General features: G+C 40.0%; 1 protein-coding gene across 1 annotated transcript in view; it reads right to left on the bottom strand.

Annotated features, from left to right (window-relative positions):
- Nucleotides 1–13,315: 13,315 nt before the first annotated feature.
- Nucleotides 13,316–17,754, bottom strand: part of LOC144001476 (zinc finger matrin-type protein 4) — a 77,610-nt gene continuing 73,171 nt past the window's right edge. Inside the window, exon 7 of the mRNA XM_077495817.1 lies at nt 13,316–14,946. Coding sequence (XP_077351943.1) covers nt 14,922–14,946 — 25 coding nt within the window. The 3' untranslated portion in view covers nt 13,316–14,921. The remainder of the gene's footprint in view (nt 14,947–17,754) is intronic.

Raw genomic sequence — 17,754 nt, 5'->3', positions numbered from 1 at the left:
ACTAAGCTCCATCCATCGTCTCAAATGCCAGCCAAGGCTGTGGGCTTGAACCGAGGAGGGCTGGGGCGTGTGGACAATGCTTTTTGACAGGGACGCTCCGACAGGCACTGACAATGAACAGCCTGCTGTGTGTGTAGAGGGGTAGCGAAGTGGAAATCTGTTTGTTGCTGTCCCACTTGGGCTTGCATCAGCATTGTCGGCAGGAACAGCCAGTCGCAGTTGCAATTTGTCTTTGACTTTTAGGATAGCTGGAAAACGGGGCTTTCGAAGTTGTGCGTTTTTGAAGCATAGTGTGACTTTGGATTAAAAGCCGATTATAATGGCACATTTACGTTTCCACTCACATCTCAATTTAAATGTAATACGTGAACTTCACCCCTCCCTTTTTTTTTTTTTTTTTAAATATTTCTAAAGGTTAGAAATGAGCATTTCTTCATAAAGTGATCTTTATCCTCTAAATGAACAATTAATCCATCCATCCATCCATTTTCTTGACCGCTTATTCCTCACAAGGGTCGCGGGGGCTGCTGGCGCCTATCTCAGCTGGCTCTGGGCAGTAGGCGGGGGACACCCTGGACTGGTTGCCAACCAATCGCAGGGCACACAGAGACGAACAACCATCCACACTCACACGCACACACACACCTAGGGACAATTCGGAGCGCCCAATTAACCTGCCATGCATGTCTTTGGAATGTGGGAGGAGACCGGAGTACCCGGAGAAGACCCACGCGGGCACGGGGAGAACATGCAAACTCCACCCAGGAAGGTCCGAGCCTGGGCTCGAACCGGAGACCTCAGAACTGGGAAGCGGACGTGCTAACCACTCGACTACCGTGCCGCCATGAACAATTAATATTATTTTATAATACTTGTAGGAGGTAATTTCTTTCAACTATGCAAAATGGGCTGTCAAAGGGGTAATTCTCAATTGTGACAGACACGCAGAGGCTAAACTGTTGATTTTTGTACGATTGAGGCGCTGTCATGTTCTCTGCTGCTAAACTGCAACTGACGCAGTGTTGAATTTGTGCATATTATAATGAAAAAGCCCTCTTGAGCAAAATGTCAGAAAGCTCTGTCTCAGTTGCAAGTCATGATTCTTCAACAGGATGGGAGTTTCTCAGTGCATGTTACAATCCTCAAGAGATAACTATCATTTCCTTTTCTCAGGAAGACTGCTTGGCTTGCATCACCCTCGAGCCGCATCCTTCCTGGGAAATGTCAACTGAAAACATACTGACATTTAAAACTAAATATGTTCTTTTAATTATTCAGTTGCACCGGGTCACAGTCAGGAGACTGTAATGACTCTACCAACATGATTTCCTGAACGAGTGACCCTTAGGCCAATTGACACTGTGCCTTGATTAGGTGTGCAATCGACTTCAAATAAATGGCTCGATTCCTTAAAAAACGATGGTAGCTGCAATTTTATTCACTTGATAGATTCATAGATCTTGGTGTTTTGCTAATCCTCCAAGATGAAATAAACACCCAAGGTGCTTTGCTACAAGCAGAGACTGCAGGAGCAACTACGGATGTGGACATTGAGGTTCTAACTGGTGGAGTGTCATGGTGTTCCTAGGGACCCCTTCTGCATCCTCAGCAGGTATCTCAGGGTCACAGGTGTTTCGCCCCTTAACCTGTACACCTCTCCTGAGTGGGGCAGCAAAGGCTGAGTTAGCCTTCACCTGCAGAAGGGATCCAACTACGATTTCTTGACAGCCACAGCCACCTGGAACTACTTTCGGCTACTGTGGCTATCTCCCTGATAGCCTTCTGTACTTGTTTGGAGTCAAGTCCGATCCTCTGCAGGAAACTGCGCATTGATGTGGCGGGGAAACCCCGAGCCCCGACCTCGATTGGGAAGAGGGTGGTATGCCACCCAGCGAGGGTTGCCTCATTCACAATATCCTGGTACTTGGCCTTCTTTGCCTGATGTGATATGGCTAGCCTGTCTTCCCAGGGAACGGTGAGTTCGGCCAAAATGATGGATTTTGAGGTCCTAGAAAGAAGGATCATATCCGGTCGGAGGGTAGTTGCCACCACTTCCTGAGGAAAGACCAACTTCTTCTTGAGATCCACCCTGAGCTCCCAATCTGATGCGCGGTGTAGCATTGATGGTCGGTGGTCAGATCTTCTTCCCTTTGGGACTTTGCTGCCCTCTGGCTGGAAGCTCGTGAGCCTTGGTGGTACTGGTGGCTGCTTGCTGGTGTGGCTTCTCTGTAGTCCGACCCACTTGGCGACCTCGGTGAGGACCTTGTCTTTCTGCTTTCCTAGTGTGTAGACGCAATCTGCTCTGCTCCTGCTTTGCTTTGCATTCTTTCAGCTGATAACTGCTTTTTTTCTTTCTTTTTCTGGGATTTTTCCTGGACATTTGCCTCGATGTGGCTTTACTACCTTTTTGTTTGGTAGATACAACCAGCTGGGCGCATTTTTCAACATTTTTTTTGGAAACTCCTCACGATAACGTGAGCACGGCCTGCTAATCAGCACGCGACTGCTACTAGCAGCATAGCTGGACGAATGATGCCTTCCATCTCGACCGATGAATACCACAAACTTCTTCAGAGGATGGCAGTGCTGGAGACAAGAATGCACCGCCTTGAAATGTTTGTGGAGGTGAATGGAAAATCGTGGAATGACACCACACTGCCAATGTCTCCAAACGGTGGTCATGAGCATGCTAACAAACAGCTAGCTCCATCCACCGACCCTCTGTGGAATGTGCTGGGAGCAAAGCCAAAACTGAGGAGTCGTCGCCCAACAGCTGGACCTGACCGCCAACTAATGCCTGAGGAAACACGTCGGCCTATGCAAAAGGCTACCTCAACCCCAAGAAATCAGTCTTGGATGTTGGTACCAGCAAGAAAAAGGAAACCGTCTCTTGGCCGACGAAGACAAAATACTGATATCGAACTGAGAAACAGGTTTGCCGTGCTGTCGCCGAGCCAGCAAGCCTCGGGGGATCACAGCACCAGTCAAAGGTATGAAACCGGACCTTCTCAGCAAATCCGTTCAGCAACTGAAACACAAACACTGATAATAGGCGACAAAGCCTTGTTTGGTGTTAAAAGTCTGTGCAGCAGAAAAAACACAAAAGTTCTGTGTTTTGCTAATGACATGGTGCTGGACATTTCTGAAAAAGTCGACAAGATTGCTACTGACTACTCGACTGTGAGATCGATTGTGATTCACACAGGAGCATTCGATGTGTTGAAAAAAACAGTCGGAGATACTGAAGCAAGACTTTATTACCCTTCTACACAAGATAATATGCCTAAACGCAGAGGTTTTTCTGAGTGGTCCTATGCCTACTGTCCGACCATGTGATGAGCGTTTCAGTCGGATTATGTCACTGTCGAGATGGCTGAAGAGCATCTGTGCTTCTTACTCAGTGAACTTTATTGACAATTTTTCTATGTTTTGTGAACGTCGCCATCTTTTCCAACGCAATGGGATTTATCTCAATAAGCAGGGAGTCAGATTACTGACAGCCAACATCTTCCATAGCGTGCGTCACTGGACGCTATGTTCCAAAACAAAGGACATGAAACACAACAACCGATAAGAAGAGGATCTGGTGAGGCTGGCTCACTATCTTGCACTCCCTGCCCTTCAGAACAGATTGATTTGTCCTCATCTGCCCACACTCCAAACTAGGGATAGACCGTTGTTGTAATTCAACAACGGTCTATCCCTAGTTTGGAGTGTGGGCAGATGAGGACAAATTGTTTGTAATTCAAAAAACACACAGGAATGATCTGAAATAGCTGTACCGACTATGATTATCTGGTCTTAACTGGAGTCTTTAACATTCATGTTGAAAACAACTTGGATAAAAATACCAAAGAATTTTGTAATATACTTGATACTTTTGGTCTCTCACAACATGTAAAAGGTCCAACACACAATCAAGGTCACATTCTTGATCTCGTCATCGCTAAAGGTGTTGACATTTTATCTGTTGAGGTGAAAGATCTGGCTATTTAAGATCATTCCTGTGTGTTTTTTGAATTACAAACAATCCCAGAAGTTCAAACAACTACTGTCTCGATTAAAAAAAGGTACATAAATGAGAATACAAGCAACATGTTTATGGAATTAATGGCTGCATTACCAACTGTAAATGCAGAGACTGTTGATGAACTTCTGGATGAATTCACCTCAAAAATCTCAAATGTTTTGGATGCTGTTGCTCCTATTAAAACTAAGACCATTTCATCCCGAACTAAAACACCTTGGAGGTGTACTACCAACATAATGACTTTGAAATCTAAATGCAGAAAAGCAGAGCGAAAGTGGAGAAAAAATAAACTCCAAGTTCATTTTGACCTGTACAGACAATGTCTTTGTCATTTTAACCAAGAGTTAGTAATAGCTAGACAACAACACTTTTCTGAAATTATTAGTAGGAACCTCAACAATACACGCACTCTATTTGCCGTGGTTGACAAACTTACAAATCCCCCAAATCAAACAGCGCCAGAACTCCTCTGAACAGATAAATGCAATGAATTTGCCTGCTACTTTAGTGAAAAAGTACAAGCCATCAGGTCAAACATTGTTACAAACCATCAAAATAACAAAACGATGCTGCACTTAAAATCACCTAGGAATAATTTAATTACCATGACAGAATTTGACTCAGTGGATCAAAATACTGTAGTAGACTTGGTTCAGCAATTGAAACCTTCCACGAGCTGTCTTGACTCAATACCATCTGGCTTTTTCAAAACCATTGTGAAATCTGTTCAGATCGATTTACAACAAATAATTAATTGCTCACTTCAATCAGGTGAGCTTCCTAAATGTCTGAAAGTAGCCGCCGTCAAGCCCATTCTAAAAAAGAGAACACTGAATGCCTCCCTGCTAGCAAATTATAGGCCAATCGCAAACCTTCCCTTCGTAACTAAAATAGTTGAAAAAGTGGTTTTTAATCAACTCAGCAATTTTTTTAGCTTAAACGGACTTTTGGATAAATTCCAGTCAGGTTTCCGCCCTCATCACAGTACAGAAACAGCTCTGATTAAAGTACTGAATGATATAAGATTGAGCACTGATGCAGGGAAGGTATCAGTGCTCGTCTTGTTGGACCTCAGTGCAGCATTTGACACGATTGATCATAATATACTGTTAGACAGGCTGGAAACTTGGGTGGGATTAAATGGAACAATCCTTAAATGGTTCACGTCCTATTTGGAGGAAAGGAGTTACTTTGTGACCATTGGAAATTTTGAATCTGATCGAAAGGCCATGACATGTGGGGTTCCTCCAGGGTCAGTCCTTGGACCCCTGTTGTTCAGTCTGTATATGTTACCTTTGGGTCAAATGCTTCAGAACACCGATGTTGACTATCATAGTTATGCAGATGACACACAACTGTATTTATCTATGTCCCCAAATGACAGCAGTTCTATTAACGTATTGTGTCATTCTCAGGAGCAAGTTAACAACTGGATGAACCAAAATTTCCTTCAGCTGAACGAAAACAAAACGGAGCTCATTGTTTTCGGCAATAAAGAAAAGAGGATTGCTGTTAAAAAACAGCTTGAGTCACTGTCTTTAGAAACTAAAGACCAAGTTCGAAATCTTGGGGTACTAATAGACTCAGACCTGACCTTCAGCAATCATATTAAATTCATCACTAAAACAGCCTTTTACCAGCTGAAAAACATATCCAGACTGAAGGACTGCATGCTTCAAGCAGACCAAGAGAAGCTTATCCATGCTTTTATCTCCAGCAGACTAGATTACTGTAACGGTCTTCTGACTGGACTCTCTCAAAAGAACATGAGACAATTGCAGCTCATTCAGAACACTGCAGCTCGAGTTCTGACCAAAACAAAAAGTTCAGAACATATTACTCCAGTACTTAAGGATTTACACTGGCTCCCAGTCAGCTGTAGAATCGATTTTAAAGTTCTGCTACTCGTCTATAAATCACTAAATGGTTTGGGTCCTGAATATATCCAAGAAATGCTGATTGAGTACAAACCCAGCAGGGCTCTGAGATCCACAGACTTGGGCCAACTAGTGGAACCCAGAGTTCGAAGCAAACATGGTGAAGCTGCATTTAGCTATTATGCTGCACACAGATGGAATAGGCTACCAACAGAAGTGAAGTCAGCCCCGAGTGTAAATGCTTTCAAATCCAGGTTAAAAACTTTGCTTTTTTCTTATACCTTTGATTAGGGACTTTTAAACAGCTTTAATTAAGTGTTTTTTTTTTTTATTATTTTAAACTTCCTTATGTTAAATGTTTTAAAGTTTGTTGAATAATGTTTTAAGATTGTTATTGTATGTTTTTTTTAGTAAATTTTGTAACCTATTTTCATTTATTTTTCTTCCTCTGAATTTTAACTACTGTTTCTTGATGCTTATGTGTTGTCTTTCCTTGTGTAAAGCACATTGAGTTGCCTTGTGTATGAAATGTGCTATACAAATAAACTTGCCTTGCCTTGCCTTGCCTTGTCGTGTCTCCACCGGTAGCGCCCGTCTGCCAGAGCTTTTGGGCAGCTGGTCAGAATGTGGTTCAGTGTGCAGAGGCTGGCGCCGCACTGATTACAGGATGCCTCTTCCTCCTTGCCCCAGATCTTCAAATTACTTGGTGTGGGTAGGAGATCAGCCACCGCGCGCAGCAGGAAGCTCAGCTTGCTTTGGTCAGTGCCCCAGAGCTCCTTCCAAGACAATGGTCTCTTGAGCGCCCCCTCCCACTGCATCCAGCGTGCTTGGGTGCCCAACCCTGCCGCTTTGACTCGACGGTCTTCTTCAGCTGCCTCCCGCACCCTTCGTACCACCAAGTCCCTTCTGTCTCGCGTGTTGGTTTTCGACCAGTTCTTGACGCCGTAGTTGCCAAGCCCTAGCCGTCCGCGACACACAGTGCCTACAATTTCCTGATGTCTCCAGTAGGCTTCCGCTTCTTTCACTGCCTCAAGGGGTTTCCACTTCCTGCCGCAGTTGATGGCGGAGCTGGCATGCCTGACTTTTGTGTCCCTGGAGACTAAAAGCGTGCACGCTGCCCTAGCTTTGGTGGCCTTGAATTCTTCTATGACAGAGGAGCATGGTAACCGTGCTGATGACCTACTGTAGAGGTTGACTGAGCTGAAAGCTGGAGGAACGCCCAGGCATTTGCGGATAAACCTGCTACAGACTCTCTCCATTGCTTCGACTCTGGTCATAGGGAAGTCGTAGAGCAGGAATGGCCACTGCAGTCTTGGTATGATGCCATGCTCGAAGCACCACACCTTGAACCTGCCCAGCAGCAGATATCTACCCGCCTCAGCCACTCCTTTAATTGGGCTGCGGTGTCCTCGAGGTTCGCCCTGTCCTTCAGAGTGCTGTCATAGCTCTTCCCCAGGCATCGAATTCGCTGCTCCTGAATGGTTGGAATCTCTGACCCCTGGATGCTGAAGGTGTTATTTGACAGATTTCCCTTAAGGATGCACAAGCCTCTGGATTTACCAGGCTTGAACTGCATGCGGGCCCAGGTGGCCATTTTCTCAAGTGCACTCAAGACCCATCGCGTCCCAAGAATGGATGGTGTCATCACGGTGATGTCGTCCATGAAGGCTCTGCAGGCTGGATGCCTGGTACCATCCAGTGCCGTTGGTCCTTTACACTGGGACTCTCCTGCTTTGAGCAGCAGGTTCATAGCTGCCACAAAGAGGGAGACTGATATGGTGCAGCCAGCCATTATCCCTTTTTCCAGCCTCTGCCACTTGGTGGTAAAATTCTGTACGCTGAACCTCATTTGTAGAGAGCCCATATGAGACATCACCAGCTGGATGACCTCTGATGGTACTTGGCAATGCTCCAAGGCCTTGCAAATGAGCTGGTGTGGCACATTTGGGTAAACCTTGGCGAGATCTAGCCAGACCACTGAGAGAGTCTTCTTTTGGCTTTTCGCCTCCTTGATTATCTGGCTGATTACTGCCGTGTGCTCCAGGCATCCTGAGTAACCCGGTACTCCTCCTTTCTGGACGCTTGCATCGATGTAACCATTGGCGAGTAAGTATGAAGTCAACCTTCTGGCGATGATTGCCCAGAAGACCTTCCCCTCGATGTCCAGTAGGGAAATCTCTCTAAACTGGTCGAGGCTTGATGAATTCAGCTCCTTGGGAATGAGGCAGCCCTCTGCAAGTGTCCACAACAAGGGTTCCTACTTCTTCTTCCACAGTGTGCGCAGGAGTGCGATCCTCTGCAGGAAAACTGCACATTGATGTGGCGGGGAAACCCCGAGCCCCGACCTCGATTGGGAAGAGGGTGGTATGCCACCCAGTGAGGATTGCCTCATCCACAATATCCTGGTACTTAGCCTTCTTTGCCTGATGTGATATGGCTAGCCTGTCTTCCCAGGGAACGGTATTGTACATATGATTTCCCAAAATAAAGGCCTTTATTATTATTATTATTATTATTTAAAAAAAACAAACACACGTTTCTCTATTTTCTTTGAAAAACTAAAAATTTGAAAGAAAATTGTAGTGTGCAGATTTAAAAATAAATATATATATATTGTATAGGACATTGTTTAAAAAAAAGTCATAGTGGACTCATTTAGGTAATGAGTGGTATTAAATTTGCTTTAAAAGATGTAAAGAGAAAAGTTTCACATCGCACTACATCACTTTATTTAAAAATTGACTGTGTCCCTTTGAATCCTGTTGCTAACCAGAACAGGAGCACCTACTGAGACACTAAAGAGTCTCATTGTTGTGTGTGCATATTTATGTTCTGGGGAGCCACTGTATGTGAATGTTCCACCTCAGTCTTCCCATTTTTCTGCATTTCTCTATAATAGTTCTTTTTACTTTGTTTTAAATTTCAGTGTAACTTAAATGACATAAAAGGGAAAAGAAAAAAAGGTAACTGTAATTTTCTCAATTCATAGACTTTCAACATGAAGTCTGATTAAAATGTCTTCAAATGTATTAAATGAGGTCCCCCCCCCCAAAAAAAAAGAAAGCCCTAATCATCCTTTTAAAGGACACATAATCGTTAAATCAGCCATTCCAAGGATTTAAACATGCCAGAAACAATAAGTAACATATTCTCTTAACTTTGAAGAATTGTATAGCATTTTTAATCAGTCTGCCAAAACATCAGGTCAGTCTTAAATTTGATGAAAGTGACCTTGTCTGACATGTTCGCTCTGCATCTTTGTTCTGGCGATGAGTATGATTTATTTATTCCGCCCTTTATGCCTCATTTTGTTCATTTCTCCATTTTGGTTTTGAACAAATAACAAAAATTGAAAGATAGATACCGTATAGGTCAACTTAACTGCCATCCCAACACTCCCATCTGCAGTTGAGCAAATAAACTGACAACTTTTTAAGAAAATTTGGCATTTGTTGCCATGCCAACCCATGCCAAAAGGTAATTGTTCATAAATGCAGCGTTTGGGCTTCACAGAGACTACCTGCATGTAGGCAACTGCACAGGGATTTACCCACCTGTCATCAATATTCATGAACTTGATACCTTGTTCCACTGTGGGCTAACTGGAGGGGTGACCTTGTATTCGAACCCCCCCTTACTTATGATACACATTGGTTGGTTGGCACAGTGCAAAAGACATGATACCGGTTTGAATGTTTTATTCAGCGCATCTCCTGTTGGCCATTAAGAATGCGCAGCATCTCCTCCTTCCTTGAGTTCCCCTCGCTCCTTTCATCGCTCTTGTTTTACTCCAAAGAAATATAAGAGCTTTAGTAAACACGTCATTTAGTTATCCCGCAGCTCCGTCCTACTGGCAGGTGATTGTGTTCTTTATGTCAACATTTATTGAAAAGCGCGCACAGCGTCTGCGACGCGCCACAGCCGCTCGGTCTTCTGCATCGGCGCCGTTACCATGGAAACGTCGCTGCGAGCACCAAGCTTTGAAGCAGTTCCCTCATTTGGAAACAAGCGGAATATACTTTTTCTAATCTTCCAGCATGCTTGCCGCATTTTTATATTCAAAATAAATCACATCCCAGGTTTTCTCCATTCGCATGCAGCACCACATCTGCTTCCACTTTCATCCGAGATGACTTTACTTGCCCCTTATTTTTTATGGGACAAGAAAGTCACTGATAACGAAGCAAGTTGTAACATTAGAAATTGTATAAATAACATGCAAACCTTTATCAGTGTAGTCAGTCTAAATGCCCACAATAAAATGTCTAGTGAGTATTACATGTATAAAACATTGTTTAAATGTTTGACACAAACTAAATGCTTATTTAAACCTCAGAAGCCAATTTCCTGGATTGTAGAGTCACCAATAAGTGTTCATTGTGATGGGAATGAGAGCTGCTTATGTTGGCTCTTGTATAATAAAGCCATGATAACACTAAGAAATGCATAAAATGAGGCTTCAAAATGTAAAAAAAAATAATAATAATTGAGTAGTTGCTTGAGAAACCCAAATTGGCATATGGGATTATAGGAAAACAATGCACATGTGAATTATATACATTTTAGTCCATATTTTTTTTTCTTTCATTTTTTAAATGTTAGTTTTGATGGGGGGTGGGGAGGGGGCGTACACATAAATGAGAATAAAATTAGCATGAAGCCTAATCAGACATTATATATTATATGTATGTGTGTGTGTGTATATATATATATATATATATATATATATATATATATATATATATATATATATATATATATATATATATATATATATATACACAGTATATATGTATACAGTATATATGTATACATATATACAGTATATGTGTATACAGTATATATATTATTTCCTTTAAGACCCTGAGTTAGCGGCGTCTCAGTTTGTTGTTTATGTAATTCATTTTCAACTGCAGGGTTTCGTATTGGAGTAGATTATTTTTGAGTGAGTTTGTTAATGATGTCTCCACCCAAAAAAATAAACAAATAAATAAATCATCAATCAGAAGGACTAATTATTCTGTATTCTGAAAATGATGAGCTGGGCTGGAGTACAAAAAGCCTGATACTCTGTTCTCACCATCTGTTACTTAGAGGCATAGTTTAGTCTTATTTACTGTGTGAGCATTTCAACTGGACAGGAAAACATTTGAAATGTGAATTTCTCCAGAAGCGTGGAATTGCCAATGTGGAGTAAACGTTTTTTTGGAATGGCAAATACATTTCAACATACTTGTGAATATGTTTACACATACTTGCAAAGAAAGCAAATATGTGTATTTGTATGTTTGAACGTACTAATACATAATCCTATAATACACAACAAATTACATTAGTGCATTTGAACGTACATGTAGGCTAATTGCTAAAAACTTTGCCATAATGCCACAGGGTATTAACATGCATAAAAATCCACAGCCCAGTCATGATGTCTGGTTCAGCATGTTTCAGAATGTGTGTAATTTTCTGTAGTTTTGATGTTCCATATTAATCCACCAGTTTCATTCCCCAAATCCCCTGCATGGTATTAAGTGCAGTGATTCTCCATTACACACTCAAGTCAGTTTATTCTCATATCAATGTCAGCATATTTATTTTTCAATAAGAAGAACACATTTCCCTCATCACCCGGTGGCTTAGTGCAGATAAACAATATAAATACAAAACTCTCGTAAATCTCAATACACAGATTTGAAGCTACTGCTTATTTACACAAACTTTTTTTTTTTTTTTTTTTTTTTGCTTATTTCCCACTTCTAAGCAGTCTTTTCAAACGTCCAGGAAAAGCTGTCTAATTACAGTAGGTCATTTGCAGTTCACTCTTCTCTCACAGAATGCACAAATTAAAACAAGTGAAAAAAACCCAAAGAATACTAGCTTAATAGTGCTGTGCCGTGTCTTCCTCCCATTCAACCATTGGCCAATGCCAGTGTAGCAACAGCACAGGAAAGCGGAGACTTTTCCCCTCTTAAAGTGCTACAAACAGTTTAAAATTCACTTTACAGACACTTTGATAAGAGGACTTACACAATGTTGACAGTTCAGGTATCAAAAGGTGCCACTTTTTAAAGAAACAGAGGTGAATCCGTACTAAAATTTGTCATCTCTGTTGCTGAGGTGTGAGCCATAATGCGTTGTTAAGCTATAACACGAGAGAGCAGCACTATTGCCAAAATGTGCAAGCAATCTACACAAAGAACAAAAAAAAGAAGCAAGTGAATGCAACGTTTTCCATGCATGGAGATACAGTATCATTACACACTGACTGCTACATCATTTGCAAGTGATGTTTTTCCTCTGGCTCTAGCAACATAAAAAGTTAGAATACACATTGCCCTTTTCAACAGACCAGAGGAGTTTTTGTTGCCTCCGGACTGCTTGACATCAATATTCAGCTCTGTAGGAATGTTTTCACTATCTTCTTGGACAAGAGCTTCCAGTTGAGAAGTTGAAAAGTCATTTTTGTGCTGCTTTTTGTCTGCTGTCATCATTCCAAGGCAGCATTTGATTCCTCAGAATCACCTCATTGATGGTTATCGATCAATGGATTGGTTGGAGTTCCTTCCGTCCTGTGTAGTCGCTGTCACAATAAAAACGTTTCATGCTAGCTGAGGTCATTTGGGCTTTTCTTGTCCTTGGATTTTGAAAGAATGGGCCTGAGTGGTTGTCGCGTGGTGTTAGGAGGAGCCGAAAAATGAGAACTGGATCACCGTCCAAACACTTGGCACACTTGACCGCTTCATAACTTCAATATTAAATGGCCATCATTTTAAAATACGGTTCAGACCAGATTATTCATACCCTGGCCAAATGATGAGTTCAAATGAATGTGTTGATTGAGTCTAGGGCGAAAGTGGGGAAAGTTGGCGTGTTAAAGGGATAGGGCTGGGAATCTTTGACTGTCTCACGATTCGATTACGATTTTTGGGTCTACGATTCGATTCAGAATCGATTCTCGATTCAAAATTATTTGCTTGACAAATGATTTCTGCTTCAATTTACAGATATGCACAACATTGTCATGATCTACTCCAGTCTGCTTTGCAAGACAAAATGACAAATAGAAACATTAAAGTGTCTTTTTTTTGTTTTGTTAAAACATTTATTAATTTTGTATTGTAAGTGCCTTTTTCCACAAAAACAGCATGTGGGCTACAACTGCCTTTTCCCCTTCTTCTTCATTTCTAATTTAAATAAAATTGATTTTTGGATATTAATATCGATTTGATTAACAAATGAGAATCTCGATTCTTTTATGAATCGATTTTTTGGCACACCGCTATTAAGGGATACTGATGACAAATATATATATATATATATATATATATATATATATATATATATATATATATATATATATATATATATATATATATATATATATATATATATATATATATGTATATATATATATTTATATATATTTTTTTTTTGCATTCGGATATTCCTTTATATTCCCGTTCAGCCATTCATTTTCTATGCCACTTGTCCTTACAAGGATCACGTGTGTTCAGGTGTCTATCCTTGCCAATATTTTACATTACTTACTCTATTGCTATTCGTGCTAGTTTACTCGTTCAAGTCGTGATATCAGGTAAAAAAAATAAAAATAAATATTTGTTTCACATTGCACAATGTAAAGTGTCTGTGTTTCTATGGTAGAGTGGAAAAGAAAAGAGGGGCAAAACAATTCAAAATGTGTGTTTATTTAAACTGCAACTTTTATAGCCTGGATTTCTTGATATATGTACCAAAAAAAGGAGATATCTTAGGTAGTGTTACGAGGTGAGTTGATTGACAGAATAGGAGCTAAAACAAAGGTGCAATATAATTCCGTCACTTCGAGCAGACTCGCAGAAAGAGAATTGCATTACGTAAAAACTGTTAAAGCAAACATTGGCCTGATTGCTAGATAGCATTTCTGTTCATTTCAGTATTAGTCCAGTTGGTTTATATTCCGCAACACCCTGTTATGGGATTTTTATGTTGTGATTTGGGACTGAACGTGAAACTACCTCTTAAGTGCTCTAGTTTTAATTCAACAATGTTGCAATGTGTCAAACTGATTCACTGACTGACCATTCAGGAAGACATTTATTTGCTTACTGCACCAAGTGGATTTTCTGGCATTTCATTTTTTAGAGTTTATTTTATTTCATACACAATTAAGAAAAAAAAAATCCCCGTATCGAAAGCATACACATATAACCTTGAGTAAAAAGCCACATGCTGCTTCACCAAGTCTAAAGACATGAGCAGGCTTTTCCAGTACATTTAAATGACAATAGTCATTTTTACAGTGTGTAAATTCCGATGTCACTTGAAATGAATAAAATATTTATATAAAAAAAAAAAAATAGACATCGGAAACTGAACTCCTCCCCGCATCTGCTTTTGCGTAAATTAACGTCCCTGACCACTATTTTCATAAATATTAAAAACATTCCAATCAACTATACATTTTGGTCATTGGATATATGTGTACAAAAGGTGTGAATAACTTATAGACATTGACATTTATGACTAAATGTGAATAAAATGTTAAACTCAATGTTCAGAATAAAATTTAGCATTTTTTTTTTTTTCTTAGCAAAAACACCCGTTTATGAACTGAACATTTGGCCAGCGTATAAATATTTTATGCTTACTGGAAGTAACATTCTGGGCATTGACATCGGTAGAATCCAGGACTGTTTCACATGAGTTATTTTCATTATTATTATTATTATTATTATTATTATTATTATTATTATTGTATATGGCAGTCCACAGCCACATAGCCTCTGGTGGCTGTCTGTATACAACTCATGTCAAACACTTCGGTTTCGAATAAATCTCGAGAGATATCATTTTAGGTGACAAAAATGAAATAAACCACACGTGCATGATGCAGATGTGTGGACGGATGTCTCGGACAGTCACACACACAAAAGCACACTCACACACTGTTCAGTTTCTGACATATGGCAGGATTTCGGACGTGGGCTTATGACTCCATCTCGTTCTTGAGCGGCTCACTGCTGCTGCTGCTGCTTCAGGCTGCAAACGAACAAACAGAAAATAATTTGTTTGGTGTCTGATGTGGGTTCAAGTGACAAGAAATTGCTGTTTTTGCCAGGGGCAACATGGATGAAGCCCACGGGGAGAAAGCAATTCTGTTTGTGGCACGCTCAGGACCGCAGCAACTAATCTCATTTACCTTTAAATCCATGTGGCCTGCCATTAGTAATCTAGTGCATGACTACAGAACAAAACAAAAGGTCTGGAAGATGAAGTGTTGAAATTAATCAGGAGAAATCAAATGTATATTTTTATACTCTGTGAGGCATTTCAAAATAATTCACCTGGCTATTCAGTACTTAAAATTAAAACAGAGCGTGCAGACAAAATGCCCAAATGTTTTATTTTCCAATTACCGTAAAGGTGTCCCTTTTATCTAAAGCCGCAGATTGTTTGTCATAATGGAAGCCACCGTGGCTGCATTCTGCCGTGAAACAAAGCACCTAGCACTTAATTTAAAACAAAGAGATGAATTACGCCGAAGAAAACCCACTTAATCAAGCATTTTTAATCACATTTGGACTCCCTGCAGAATAGCCAGATTTAAAGGATCCATTATTGTGACTAATCCCGATCTTTGGAGTGCAGCTAAATTTAATAAACAGCAGGGCGCTCAACTGGTGGGACATAAACCAAAATCGTTTTGGGCGGGTATGCTGACAGCTAGTTTTATTTATTTATTTATTGAATGAACGGCCATCTAACTTGTTCAGTCAGGCATTTTTCATACTTTGTATTTATGAATAGAGAAACATTGTTTTGTTACTGTTCTATTGCTTTGGAACAAAAATATTTATTTTTAAAAATCAATCTGTGCCCACTTTCTGTCCTGGATTACATCTAATTAATAATTCAAATAAAATATCTTATTCAGATTTAGAATATGATGATGCATTCACTTTATTTATTACAAAGCATCAGATAGTATCCGTATCAGTATTTGCACCTGTGATATTGTGATTTCTTCATTTGGCATAAAATCAATAGCAACTCTTCCGGTATCAAGCACCAGCATCACTACAGTAAAGTATGTTTTCATATATATTATATTCTCCTTTAGGCAAGGCAGATTTATTTATATAGCACATTTCATACACAAGGCAACTCAATGTGCTTTCACACAATCAAGGACGCAACACCTAAAAGCATTGAACAACAACACAATCATGACATTCAGAAACATAAAATAAATGAATTGATATTGAACACACTAACAGAAGACTTAGACTTAGACTTGACTTTATTGATCCCTTTGGAATGGCTCCCTCTGGGAAATTTCCTTGTCCAGCAGCAATAAGAACAGATCATAAAATAAAAAATAATTCAATCAATCAATAAGGTTATTACACCAGAGATTGAATAATAATAATAATAATAATAATAACAATAATACAAATAAAAATTCAATCAATAAATAAGGTTATACACCGGAGATTGAATTAAATAAATTAAAGTACAGTAAAGTGCCATATTTAAAAACATATAAAAGAAAAGACATACATTTCTGAAATTGCTAAAAGACTAATGTAAAATTGATTGACAAACAAAAAATTGACAAACAGAAAAAAAAAAACTAAACAAAGGTGTGGAAGAAAAGCATTTACAGTTGGGGTGACTTCATTTCTGTTGGCAGCTTATTCCGTTTGCTTGCAGCATAACAGCTAAATGCTGCTTCACCATGTTTGCTTTGAACTCAGGGCTGCTGAGTTTAATGCTCAATCCGCATTTCTTTAATGTAGTCAGCATTTATCACATGCATTCGTCTTGTTCCCCGGTTTCTTTGGATTGCTCTTGCAAAATGCAATTTACACATGTAAATGCTTCAAATGTTAGAATGATGATATGGGATTTCAAAGGTTACTTTCAAATAGCACATTTGTTTGGTTGTGCTTATTGAATGGGCTGATACGTAAGGTCAGCTAACTGTTTATTATTTCTAAGTAAGTATTTAAAAGTGGCTAGATTCTTTTGACAGTGTATGACCATAGCGTAATATACATTTCTTTCTAAAGTAGATAAAACAGTGGTGATAGAAAGTTGAATAAATATTCAGAAAATGAGAAATGAGGCTCTACACAGGCGTGGAAGGAATATTTAATCATACGCTTTACCATGAAAGTAGCAGAAAAAAAAAACATAGGGGTGGTTCAACTTTGTATCAATTCAGCATTAGAAAGAGATGGAAGAGACTTTCAAAGTGGGTTCATTGTCGGGGCATATTTGGTGGCGGCCTGAGTTCAACTGTGAAACTTGTAACTTCAGTGCTTAGAATGGGTTTGGCATTGTTTAAGCTTGTGCTGGATGTAAATTGCACATCTTTTTATGTCTATCACTGCACTGAAACAAAACAAAGAGCAACAAGCAGCCATGATGCCTGATTGTCCCTCAGAGCAATACAAACAACAAGAATCTCGCCCTCAGACTTGAGTCTGAAGCGCTAAATGAATCTTGACATAACATACAAGGTGTAGAGGCCACTGGTCTAACCACCACGAGCAGTATAGGTGCTGCAAGCTTCTATAAAGCATGTGTCCAAAAACGTTCCAATTAGGACGCGATGGAATGGTGCTGTTTTCGCAAGGCCAGCGATACAGGTGGATGGATGTGGGACATTTTATTCCAGACGTACGGAGGCAAACGCTCCGCTCACGTCTCACTTTGTTTACCTCTGTGAGCATAGGTAAAAGCAGACAATATGGTGTAAATTTTAATTAAATTTCCATTTGTATGAATACTTTGCATACATAGTATTTATTTGCCATGGGTGTAATGTCACATATTCAGAGT

The sequence above is a fragment of the Festucalex cinctus genome, chromosome 14 (assembly GCF_051991245.1).
Source record: "Festucalex cinctus isolate MCC-2025b chromosome 14, RoL_Fcin_1.0, whole genome shotgun sequence".
Lineage (NCBI taxonomy): Eukaryota > Metazoa > Chordata > Actinopteri > Syngnathiformes > Syngnathidae > Festucalex > Festucalex cinctus.
This window is presented reverse-complemented; position numbering and strand designations above follow the sequence as displayed.